We start from the raw sequence: 13,170 nt of genomic DNA, 5'->3' as shown, positions 1-13,170 counted from the left end.
ATTTGAATAATTTTATCTGATAGATCACATTAAACATATGGTAAGATGCAAGATTACTGTAATTGGACGATTGATACCATTAAATTCGAGCAGAATTTGCTAGAAGACGCATGTTATAAAAAGGTATGTTTCAATATTAATTTCAAGTAAGAATCGACAAGAAAACAAATGAGCACTATATTAGCTTTTGACTTTTTACTAGTGCTTGATGACCTGACAAATTGTGAGAAAAATTGATGAAATATTATTTCATTGATTATGTATGTCAACCAACAAACAAAGTTGGTAAGGATCAATCACCTAACATCGACAAGAAAACGAATAAATACAATTAATTACCTCCTACGTGTAAGTTCTACTAGTAGGTTTCGACTTCTTAATAGTATATGATAACCTGACAAATTGTGAGAGTATATAGATGAAAAATATCTCAATAAATGCGAATTACAAATAAAAGCTGTGTATTGTATAAAACCATCACACAATGTTGATTAATCCGAATTGGTAAGGATCAATCCTAATACACAAGAGGAGCAATAAGATTTTGAGGAAATAAATATAACAAGCTAAATTTCATCATTTATTTACATAGTGTTATGTTAGGTTGCAATAAAACAATATGTCGTTTACAACAACTCACATACACATATTGAATGTTCAGTATAAGTTAATACCATAAATAATTTTTACAAACACAACGCTTTTTTCTTTAAATCGTTCATAAAAATTTTGCAATCGTATCAAAATAAATTATAAAGAAAGTAAATATATAGTTAGCAAATTACAGGCATACATTTTCCAAAAACAATCATAGACTTTGCATACCTCTAACGACCACACGTTTCTTTTGCAGGTTATGTTTATTTTATTGATCGCTTTAGTTCCTAATCACAAAATCACGCAAATTATTTCAAATAGTACGTTGAGAGACAGTGAAACACTGAACATAAGAAATAATTAACGTTTGAAATAAAAACTCAATTCGATTGAACTTTTTCTTACACTTAATTGTATAACTCATAACTGTTCACAAAAAATAACGCACAAACAATGCTCCAGCACGACTAGAGCACAACTGTACTGAACTGAAGTGCGCAACGCAACGCAATGCTAAATTTCAAATTCAGTGTTACCACCATAGATAAAATAAGAGTACCACTAATAAATAAGGGTATGACTTCTCGGTGTTAGCCATGTGTTAGCGATGTCATGTGTATGTTTTGCAAAATAAAATAAAATATATTAATAATATATAGTGGCAAATATCAGACTTTGTGTTAGATCATAGTGTTGTTTCAATATAGCTTTTAATTAATTAGTGAAATAAATGTTTAAACAAACCGTATTACAAGATTATAAGTAGCATTTTGCCTTAAAACAAGTTGCAGGAACTTCCCGAAACGCGTACATAATTAGCTTAATCATTAAGAATTGAGATTCAGGTATTTATATGAAATTAGTTTATTTCGAAATTTGAATTTTCGCTTTAACTAAAAATTCATCTATGCCATTTCCAATTGAAAGAATTTGATTGGCTACTGCGTAAAAAGTCTAAGCTCTCTGTCGAAAATAAGTTGCTGCTATATAAATCAATTATTAAACCAATCTGGACCTACGGAATTGAGCTCTGGGGATGTGCTTACAAATCTAATATAGCTATAATGCAGACATTAAAGTCTTGATTAACAAAAATAAATTGTAACAAAAAAAAAAAAAAAAAAAAAGCTATAATGCAGAGAACTCAGTCAAAAATTTTACGTACAATTCTTAATTCTCCGTGGTACGTGACAAATGAAACCATTCACAGCGACCTCAACATGAAAACGGTGCAATTAACGTTCAAAGAATTCAAAAAAAAAATACAAACGCAAACTGGACTCACATTCGAACCCATCTATAGTTGACATTACTCAACCTTTTGGCATTAGGAGGTTGAAACGACAATGGCTCTTAGACTTAGTGTTGGATAAAATCCTTAGGTCGAAGACCTCGAGAAACACAATCGGCTGCATTTTGATTAGAAGGAATGTGAAGCCATTGTGCATTAGGAATGAGATCCCGTATTTTTGTTACCCTATTGGCTACAAATGTTTTCCAACGAGTAGCCGGTCCTGCTAACCAGTGAAGGACAATCATAGAATCGGAAAAACAGTAAATAGAATCAAAATCTATACTATGTTGGTTATTCGTTAATATAAAATTCAGAAGTTTTGACAGTAAATGACAGGCACAAAGTTCAAGCCTGGCTAATGTTTGGTTTTTAATCGGTGTTACACGCGATTTTGAAATCAACAAGAAATTCGGATTGCCAAGAGATTTAATATAAACTACCGCTCCATACGCTTGCTCTGAACTATCCGCGAAACCAAATAATGAACATTTGTTTTGTTTTGATGTTTCGAGATAACGCGGAATCTGATAGTTATTAAGATGCTCTAATTCGGAATATACGGCTAACCATGATGTAATAATAAATGATGGTAATTCCTCATCCCAATCGATTTTTAATGTCCAAATTTTTTTCAATAATATTTTTATCTTAACAACTATCGGAGTTAGGAAACCCAGAGGATCCCAGATTCGCGCTATTACTGAAAGAAGTTGTCTCTTTGTCCATTTTCTCCACGTAAGCTTTATTTCGAATGAAAAATTATCTGATAAGGGATCCCATTTTAATCCCAATACCTTTGTAGAAGATTCCATTTGAAAATCCGATTTAGAGAAATGTTTATTTTGTACATCAGAATCAGAAAAAAGTTTACGCAGATTAGAATTATTAGATTCCCACTTTTTTAATTCAAAACCACCAGACGATAATACAGTCTGCAAACCCTCGCAAATGGTTTTAGCGCTATCCAAAGAGTCGATACTTGTAACCACATCATCAATATAGACATCGTTCTCAAGAATTCTAGAAATAGATTGAGAATATTTGGAACATTCGTCTCGGGATAGTTGTTTGATGGTTCTGATAGCTTGAAAGGGAGATGATGATAGACCAAAAGTTACGGTATTTAATTCATAAATGCCAATGGGTGCATCGGGAAACGGTCTCCATAAGATTTTTTGATATTTTCTATCTTGTTTACGAACCCAAATATTACGATACATTTGTTTGATATCAGCTGTTAATGCTATAGGCCCGAAACGAAAATTTAGAAGGATTGAACAAATGTCGGTTTGTAATTTAGGACCAACATGCAAAATTTCGTTCAAGGAAGTGAATTCTGAATTTTTCGCAGATGCATCAAACACAACGCGTAAAGGCGTGGAGGAACTTTCTTTTTCGACTGCGAAATGTGGAATATAATATCCATTTTTTATTTTAATAAAATCATCGACTTCATGATCTACCGGACAATAATCGACAAAGGATAATTGGTTTTGAGTCAGGTAATCTTCTATGACGGCGGCATATTTTTTATGAAATTCGGGATTTTTCAAAAATTTATTTTCAAGCATGTGGTATCGCTTTAAGGCTAAATGAAATGATTTGTATAAATTTCTGCCTTCACTTTTAAAAGGCAGCGCTACTACATATCGTCCATCTGGAGATCGCGTAGTAGTTGTAGTAAAATGGTTTTCGCATAAATCATCGTTAGAAGAGAGGATTATTTCGGGAATGTCTTCTAATTGTAAGAATTTATTCATTTGTAAATGAAAATCTAAATCTGAAACATTACATAAATTAGTAGAAGTGCCGGTATTTTCAAATAAATCAGGAATGGAACCTAATATTAGATAACCCAACCGGTTTCTAGGGCCACAGGTAATCCTTTATCATTTTTAACCTGATGAGTGCCAAGAATTTCGCCGAAAACATCGCAACCCAAAATTCCGTCGACCTCCTGGGGTGTATGAAAGTTAGGATCCGCTAAAGGATAATTCAGAAATGTTTTGATGGATGAAATCGGAATGGTAATTTGTGGTTGCTTTCCCACTATCTCGTGTACTACGTATGCACAGACCGATAACTGATAAGAATCAATTAAAGATTTCAAAGTGAAATTAACTAATCCAATAACTTTATGTGACGAATTGCCTAACCCGATCACTTGGGTTGATATTGGAAGAATTTGTAAATCAGCCTTTTTGCACCAAGTTAATGTCACAAAATTTCTATCGCTTCCCGAATCAATAATTGTACGTAATAAAATGTTTTCTTTTCTAGTAGTAACTTTTACTACTGCTGTCGGCAATATGGTAATATGATGTGCGATTTTGTTTTGATTAAATGCGCATAAAACCGTACTACCTGATTTGGAATTAGAAAGATTATTTTGATCCGTACTCGCAAAATTGCTACCAGTATGCAATAGCGAGTGATGTCGTTCGTTACATAATAAACAGGTTTTATTCGATCGACACGTAGTCGTTATCTTATGACCCAAACAATTGTCGCATAAGTTTAATTTTTGAATAAGGGATCGCCTATCAGGTATACTCAATGATAGAAATTTTGAACAAGTAAACACTCTGTGTTGTTCCCGACACACAAAGCATTTGTTATCATATTTATCTTTTAACAAAAATGACCGGCTAATTTTAGTGTTTTTGTAATTGGGTTTGTCATTAGTGAAATTGTTGGTCATACCATATACTTGATTTTTTGCCTGTTGTGACTTTTGAAGAAAATGCAGGAGGTCTTGGTATTTGGGAAACTCACCTTGATAAAAATGCTCGAATTTTTCTTGTAACAACGGATCGAGTTTCGAGAATGCCAGTGACGTAATAAGGAAATCATAGGCGTCGGGAATATTCAATTGGGAGAGCGCTTGCACCGCGGTATCGAATTTTTCCAGGAATGAATTTATTTGTCCAGATGAAATGGTTTTGAATGACAATAGTTGTTTGAAATAATTGGTGGCTAAGTACCGTTTATTTTGGTATTTTTTTATGAGCGCTTCCCAAAGAATTTGATAATTATTTGCGGTCGGTAGTATAGAATGAAATATTTTTAAAACCGGACCCTGTAACGCTCCTTTTAAAAAATGAAATTTTGATACATTATCTAACTCTGTATTTTCATGAATTAGTGAATTAAATGTTTCATAGAATAATGGCCATTGTTGAATATCACCTGAGAATTTAGGTACTTCAATGGACGGTAAATGTTGCTTGGGTACAATGTCTTTAATTGAAGAACTATGCGCATTTTTATTATCTAGTAATTTCTCAGCGTGTTTTATTTTGGCATACATCGTTTCAAGGGCCTTTATTGCGGAATATTCCGGAATGAAACTAGGATTATCTAAATATTTTAATTTGTTTATTTCATCGCACAATTGAATAAATTGTTCACGAGCATTTTCAGTAATATATAAATTTTCAAGAAATTGTGTCTTATTTGAAGATACATCAATCTGTTGCGATAGATCGTACGTTTCTTGCACAATTGAAAAGTACATCTCTCTCTTGGCGGTTAGACGTGCAATTTCTGCACCAATATCGATTTTAGGCGCCATTATATATATTTTTGTTTTCTGTATACACCCAATTAATCCTAATAATAATTAGGATCCGGCTCGAAGGACCAAATGTTGATGTTGGGGGGTTTCTCAACCCCTTTCGAAGTATTTTATACTTCGAGGAAAAATAAAAAAATTAAATGTATTCAGAAAACAAAAACCAATGGTAAACAAATATAAATTAAAAATAAAGTTCTTCTTAATCCGTAATCAATAATAAACTAAAATATATTCTATATAAATTTTATATAAATGAAAAACAAAAATAAACACTAATTAATATTGTATGAAAATGTTATCTGTTTTGGAAGTCCAAGCCGCGGCGGCTATTTGGTTGGATCTGGAAACATCAGCGTAGTCGGTTGGATAGGTTGAAAAGAAATTCGAATACACTGACAAATAAAAATAACTGTTGACTTGACACACAATAGAAATTTAATCCACTGATAATATTGAACTGATAACAAACACTGAAAGGAACTGAATGTATTGATTGCAAGTAACTGAATGAATGAATTAAACCAAAATGAATGAAAACCACGGAATAAATCAACTCGAACACTGTAAGGAACTGAAAGTAACCGAACGAATGAAAGGCGCGGAATGAATTGATTTGAATGCCAAAAACTATTGCCTGCATCGGCCTTTTTATGAGTCAGAATTGCCCGATTGCCTAAATTTGAAACGTATTGTCCGAGTAGAAAAACAAACCTTTTACAGGTCCGACAACCTACACAGGTGCGGCGCAAACACTTAGTCTTAGATTAAGTCTAATATAATATTATATTAATTGTAAAACTGAGAAGTTCTCATTGGAGTTCTTCTTAGGCATCACTCATAAATATTGTCACTTTAGCTCATAGGAATCTTTATGTATTTCTGATTGCTAAATAAAACTGAGTTAAAAAAAAAAGAAAAAAAAATCCAATTGACATCTTTGAAACTTTCTTATATTTCCTATAATTATATAAATTAAATTATTCGTTTAACGCTTATCATTTCATCAAATTCGGGTTCTCAAAACGTAATTTATTTAAAAATGAATATAAACTGTAATCCGTAGTACCTACCTACAAAACGTAGAACGATTTGGCATAGATTCTGATTAGAATCGCTAAAGCGGGAGACACAATTTCGAATATTGTTGAATTTTTAATAATGTAATCGCCTATCCTAGGCCAAATTCGGGTTCTAAAAATGTAATTTATTTAAGAGTGAACGTAAATTGTAATCCGTAGCCCCTACCTACGAAACGTAGAACGTTCATATGATTTGGCATAGATTCTGATTAGAATCGCTCAAGCGCGGGACGCAATTCTGAATATTGTTGAATTTTTAATAATAATTCAATCGCTTATCCTAGGCCTATAATATTTTAGTATGTTATTTCAGGCCAAGCAATTTATCGTCATACAAGTTCCATGGAGAAATGGCCCGATGGCCCGGCCGATCTTTACCAAAAACTAATTAACGCGATTCCTAACCAATATCTTTCAAACAGTTTTTGAATTTTTACAATCGATCTATGATTATGGGCTAAAACGTGGACGAAAATGTTTACACATCTCTGATAATTTCAAAGAAACTGCTTGGCCAATTTTAGCACAATATTGTCCAATGCTAGTTATATATAAATGGTTTTAAATTTTTTTCAATCGGACCAAATGTTTTTGAAAAAACGTCGACGAAATTACTTATGGCATGATATTAGATCATAAATCTCCTCACATACACATACATAACTTTTACAAATTTGGTCTCATTCGATTCGGAATAACTTACTACATCTTCGAGAAAACATAAAATAAGGAAATAGGATTTTTTAGGAAAAATAAACTTGTTCTTCGGGAAGGTAACAATAATATACAGTGACAAATATCAGAATTTTTTCTATACTATAGTGTTGTCGCAATATAGCATTTAATTAATTAGTAAAATAGACTTTTTCAACCAAACTCTACAACAGATATATTTTCGTGATTTTTTAGACTTTCATACCATTAATGTTAAGATTGCAAAATGTTTATGAGCTTCTCCCGTAATACATATAAATATTGACTAATAATAAATTTTGTTTTTTATCGATAACATATAATAATTGTACAAAAAAAATCTTTCTGTTGCTTCTTGTGTAGAATAGGTATGCAGACATTAACAATACTGATATATTTATGCAGCCAACAAAAATATATTTAAAATAATGGTTTATATCTGGAGTTTGTAGTAGTGAGTACAAATCCAGTCAATATATCAATTTGTTTACAATACCACCAAATTGGTGGCACCAATATATCTCCATCCCAACGAAAATTCCAATAAATACTTAGCAATTTATATACCAGTATTAAAAACTCTGCATAGCATATATTAATATACAATTTACAATTGATGATTTTTACAATGAACAGAAAAACATCTTTCTGCATGACGAGAAATAAATTCGTTATTGTGCAATTTGAATATTCAACGATTCATAAATAATTTGAAGCAAAATTGAAACTTTCTCAGTTCTTGCAAGTAGCATTTAAATGCCATTTTAAATTATATGATTATCAACAGCAACATATATTTATATTGTCAATATACAAATTCTAATACTTTAGTACATTATGGAATAAATATTTATATACAATATATATTTTTACATAGCAATCTCAAGATCTATTTATTATTTAATAGCAATTATCATTTTGATAAAACATATTATTAATAGAGGAAGGAGCCAATATGCAAAATAAATAACCTTTATATTTCTGATGAATAAAAACACGGGTACCAAAAACAATTAATCGTCGTTAACCATTTGCGTGTTATTAATGTCTATTTATGCCTTTCAATTCAAATTATAGTTTTGCTATAATCGAATATTTTATACATGAAGTTTATAAAATAACCAAATACGGTTATAAACCCTATTACATATTTAGCAACTTACCTCACATAATCAAATTTGTTTATTTTCACATTACAAAAATATTTATATTTATTCATAAAACGTTAAAATAAATTACTGCATAGATTACTTAAATCAATAACATTTTGAACATAATTATATTTATATATTTTTATTGTAATATAATTTTTTTGCGATTAATTTAATCTTATAGAGCTTGAAATGACAAAATATAAATATTCAATGGTATATTTAACAATAAATAAAAACCTAGTTATTTTAATATAATTTCAATGGCAAGGCAAGATTATATATTAAAGAAACATTAATTTAAGCACATAATTATCTATGTAATTAAACTAACTTATAAATGCATTTGTATAATACATAAAAATGATATCATGCTAAAATATCTAAATATCGTAGTAAATTCATTACTAACGCGCGCAACATTTTGAATTTGGAAATATTCATCATGTCTTTACTACATGCTATATCTATTATTGAGAAATATCCAAAACAACAGTACAAAAATATGAAACTTTAATATAACTTAATATAAAACATCCCTAAAGGGAAATAATCCATCAGCTAGCGCTTTTCTTTATATTACGTTTATACATTGCCATAGATATAGTTTTTATATCTAAAAACAATACAAATAATTCTCAAGTAAACATTTCTGAATCAATTTTCAAACATTTCGGTACAACATTTTCCTCATCATGTCCATTTGCAACCATTTCAATAACATGCACGGCAATTCTATCTTCTTGAGTAAAATTTTCATTGTCATTTTTAACACGTTTAGGTTTAAATGTTTTCAACTCTTTATTAAGAGTTTCGTCACATAACAAATATTCGCCTAAGACTAAAGGTTGATTAATTTTAGAGTTTGAATACACACGATCACAAGAACTGGTGCATGTTCTATTTAGTGAACTATTAACATCTATTGAACCACGCCTAATTGGAGGTGAAGGGGCTGCAGGAGAATGTTTGGGAATAAGATTTTTCACTCCATCAGTAACACCATTTTTAATAGCTTGATTTGAACTATCTTGGGATAGTCTTCCACTTGTTTGACTCCTTTGCAACCTCATAGAACCTCCAGCACTCTTTCTAAGAGTTGCATTAAAAATTGGCGAAATATCTCCATTATCAGAAATGTGCGCCAAACGTTCGGCAGCCGCAGAAGTATTTCCTACATCCAATAGCTCTCCATTAGACCTGACGCCATTTGGGTAAAGCATTTGACCGTTCACATCAATGCCGTTTGCACTATTTCTGACTTCCATATCTGGTTCAGGAGAATCTCTCTTCTGTCGTTTAGAACTGCGGTTTGATTCCTGTTTTTTATTTTTTGTCAGTGTCGGTGAAGATTGGTTTTTGGTCGAGTCTACACCGCGTCGACTAGCATGCCGGCGCTGTAGACTCAGATCCGAAAAGATCCCGCCTTGACGCGAGACGCACAAAAACTCAAACAGAAGCACAGCAACAAGACCAGTACTGCCGCGGATAATATGTACACGGACCACGACAGCTCGCACGTGCCTGAGAAAAATAAAAGACAGAATAAATATTTTGTAATATGAACTATACTTTGTAATAAATGAATGGTATGAAATACTTCATCAAGATATTTACAGAACTTACTACAGTAGAACCTCGATTAACTGGACTAATTGTTGTCGATAGGCATCCGGATAATCAAAAATCCGGATAATCCAATGTATGAAGAATAATGATGTGAATTTATCAAAAATAACAAATACATAGATATCAACAAAAATCATTGTTTGATAAAAAATAAGAATTTCCTTATGTATGTACATATATATTTTCTTAGATTATATTGCATACATATACTAAACTGCAGCATAAATCGTGCAAAAATTCGAATTGTAGATATGTCTATGTACATTTATATAACTCCGTCACGGTTGGTAGTCCAGATAATCGCAAATCCGTATATCTGAGGTCCAGATAATAGAGGTTCTACTGTACCAAAATATTTATAAAACATGCATTATTTTTAAGTAACATATAGATCAAATACAAAGGGGTCACAAAAATTACAATAAGTTGAAACAACTTCAATTATAGATGTACAATACAATTCGAACGATGACGTTTTTCAAAAATTTAGCAAATCCGTATAACCGAGGTCCAGATAATAGAGGTCCTACTGTACCAAAATATTTATAAAACTTGCATTATTATTAAGTAACATAGATCAAATACAAAGGGGTCACAAAAATTACAATAAGTTGAAACAACTTCAATTATAGATGTACAATACAATTCGAACGATGACGTTTTTCAAAAATTTAGCAATAAAACCTTACACGACGATGTTCATATTGAATTTATAAACATAATTATACAAATCAACAGTGTCAAACATTTTCATAATCTAGAACATCATACAAACTCTATTGTCACTCAGCATCTTGAGACACCAACTTCAAGAAGACTGAAGAAGAAGCTGCCCCATGATAATAAGGAGGACCCTTAGAACTATCACAACTTTATATGAACAGAATAGTAGAATCACTTATTGAAGTGATTCTCTAACTATCCACATAATATTTATCAAATTAATTTATATGTTTGTGCGTGTATGTGTACGAGTAAATGACATAAGCCAAATAGCTCATAGAATTGTCACGTATTCTGATTGCTATTGAAAATAAAATAAAAAAAATTCCTTCAAGTCAAAAAATCTAGAATCATCCATATATAAGTAGCTATTTTAATTTTCCTCAATATTTAAGTAGTAGATACTCTTACTGGAAAATCTAGGATTATCAAAGGAATGACAACAAAGTCGGCTTTAAGATCTGTAATTTGAATATAAGAAGGTCATTCAACAAGTACTTAACCTCACCGCAACTTTTTGGCCTATTTTACAGACCTCAAGATAACGTATTTTTAAGACAGGTTGAAAGAGTTGGGACAAATGAATGTAACTTGAAAAATATCAAGTTGAAAAGTGAATTCCCACTTTTCTTTGGCAAAGTTTTTTATTTGTAGGTTAAGTACTTGTTAAATGACCAATATATTATCTACTACTACTATATGGAAAATGTACTGAAAACTATAATAATAGCGATAGAGCGGATGCATATTATAAATATTTTAATTGAACAGACTGAAGTTTCAAACATAAATTTATCCTTTGGGAAGTTAAAAATGAATAAAAAAAAACTTAAAAATTTTTAAAAATAACTGTAGAAAGCTTGCAACATCGGTGATTTGATGAAAGCGAGTAATGTACAAAATCACAATAAATGTACAGTAGTGTACAAAATCACAATAAATGTTTCACCAAATGCTTTATAAAGCATGTTAAAAAACGTCTATTCTAATTTATAAATTATTCGTATTCGTATTTCGTTATGAGTTTACTCTATACTTCAACTCTTAGTTTTTAACCTTGGTTTTTAGTCATTTACTCTGATATCTAACACCATATTTTATAGAGTTTTCAATATTTGTTATAGTTGTTTATATTTGAATCGCATACTTAATTTAAAATCATAATAATTAATATGTTGATAACAAATGTTATAATTAATACTGAATTTATCTAAATTAAATCAATAAACCTTGGAATTTCGACATTTATTCTTGGTATGTAAAATAAACGTTTATCATAGATATTTAGAAAAATATTAAAAATCTAACGATTAAGTCTCAAAGCCTTAAAAATTGTAAATTTTTTACAAAAAATTTTTTTAATAAATCGATAGAAAATTAGTAGTAATATCTTCATACCTAATTTATAAACGTGCGATGCGTTTCCACAAGATTCTCGAACTTCTCTATTATCCCAACCAATTGGATAAATGGCAGCACCAGCAACAATCAAGAGAGCTGAAAAAATAAATAGTAATATAATATACATAAGTACAAAAATCAATTCATTATTTAATATATTCTAGACAAATTGCCAATGCTAACAGTGAGGTAAGCACATTTTAACTTTTTTGATACTATTTTTGTAGATCTTGTTTTTATTATTACGAACAGTATCAAAATCATTTTGGTCAATTCTCTACTCATTTTTTTTCAGAACAAAAAATTTGGCATATGGAGCAACTATTCTTTTATAGTTGCATTACTACAGTCAACTACAGCATTATTGGGGTGATACAGATTGGTGATTAGCGTATTATACATAGTTCGTAATTGGGAAAATGGTTTAGTTCTGTAATTATCAAATATGTTTGCAAATCAGAGTGCAATTTCCCAACCGTTCCAAGCAACTAAAACATTTATCCCATTTATACGAAACTCTACGCGCGTTTTTCAAGTGAAAAATTCTCAACATATACCTATTCTTCTGTAAAGCCATCACTCAACGTTTTTTCCCTCTAGTCTCGCATAAATGTACACAACACAAACAAGATAAACGCATCGTCAAGCTGTAGATTTTAATATCGTTTTTTTGCCGTGCATGAATGGACTCAGCCGCGTAATGGTTGCCGCATTTGTGAAATGATTTTCCGCAACAATAGCCGTGTTTTCGAGTTTACCACGAAAGTATGTCAATATTTTTTCTAACAGAGACCAATTTCGTAAATACGGTTTGTTGATTTTATAATATATTAAGTTATATATTTATCGACTGCTGTAGACATCTCAAAGAGGTATAAATTAATACATAAACTTTATTTTTATTTTTATTTCCGAAATTGGCAACATGTAGGATTAAAAAAAAGACCCTCAAAATATAAAATCTTCTGACCATTGCCCGCGTTTTTACGTTTAAAATTGACATAGGTTAATGTAAGGTAGGGTAAG

The 13,170-nt window shown here is 30.9% G+C and overlaps 2 protein-coding genes across 2 annotated transcripts; both read right to left on the bottom strand.

Annotated features, from left to right (window-relative positions):
* Nucleotides 1–1,956: 1,956 nt before the first annotated feature.
* LOC113385941 lies at nucleotides 1,957–5,201 on the bottom strand. Its single transcript, XM_026623760.1, has 2 exons — nucleotides 5,081–5,201; nucleotides 1,957–3,290 (listed from the first exon to the last, which is right to left on the bottom strand). The coding sequence occupies exons 1-2, from the start codon at nucleotides 5,199–5,201 to the stop codon at nucleotides 1,957–1,959; spliced, it is 1,455 nt and encodes a 484-aa protein (XP_026479545.1).
* Nucleotides 5,202–9,029: 3,828 nt separating this feature from the next.
* LOC113385940 lies at nucleotides 9,030–12,243 on the bottom strand. Its single transcript, XM_026623759.1, has 2 exons — nucleotides 12,142–12,243; nucleotides 9,030–9,915 (listed from the first exon to the last, which is right to left on the bottom strand). The coding sequence occupies exon 2, from the start codon at nucleotides 9,657–9,659 to the stop codon at nucleotides 9,030–9,032; it is 630 nt and encodes a 209-aa protein (XP_026479544.1). The 5' UTR covers nucleotides 9,660–9,915; nucleotides 12,142–12,243.
* Between the last annotated feature and the right edge of the window lie 927 nt (nucleotides 12,244–13,170).

The sequence above is a fragment of the Ctenocephalides felis genome, unplaced genomic scaffold (assembly GCF_003426905.1).
Source record: "Ctenocephalides felis isolate EL2017-DRISC unplaced genomic scaffold, ASM342690v1 CF-g0.4_SCAFFOLD_03571, whole genome shotgun sequence".
NCBI lineage: Eukaryota > Metazoa > Arthropoda > Insecta > Siphonaptera > Pulicidae > Ctenocephalides > Ctenocephalides felis.
This window is presented reverse-complemented; position numbering and strand designations above follow the sequence as displayed.

Coding starts and splice junctions, on each gene's coding strand:
- LOC113385941 (XM_026623760.1), bottom strand. CDS start 5,201: ATGTATGCCAAAATAAAACACGCTGAGAAATTACTAGATAATAAAAAT. Junction 3,291..5,080: donor TGAAGTACCTAAATTCTCAG/GTGATATTCAAC, acceptor CACATTTCGCAG/TCGAAAAAGAAAGTTCCTCC.
- LOC113385940 (XM_026623759.1), bottom strand. CDS start 9,659: ATGGAAGTCAGAAATAGTGCAAACGGCATTGATGTGAACGGTCAAATG.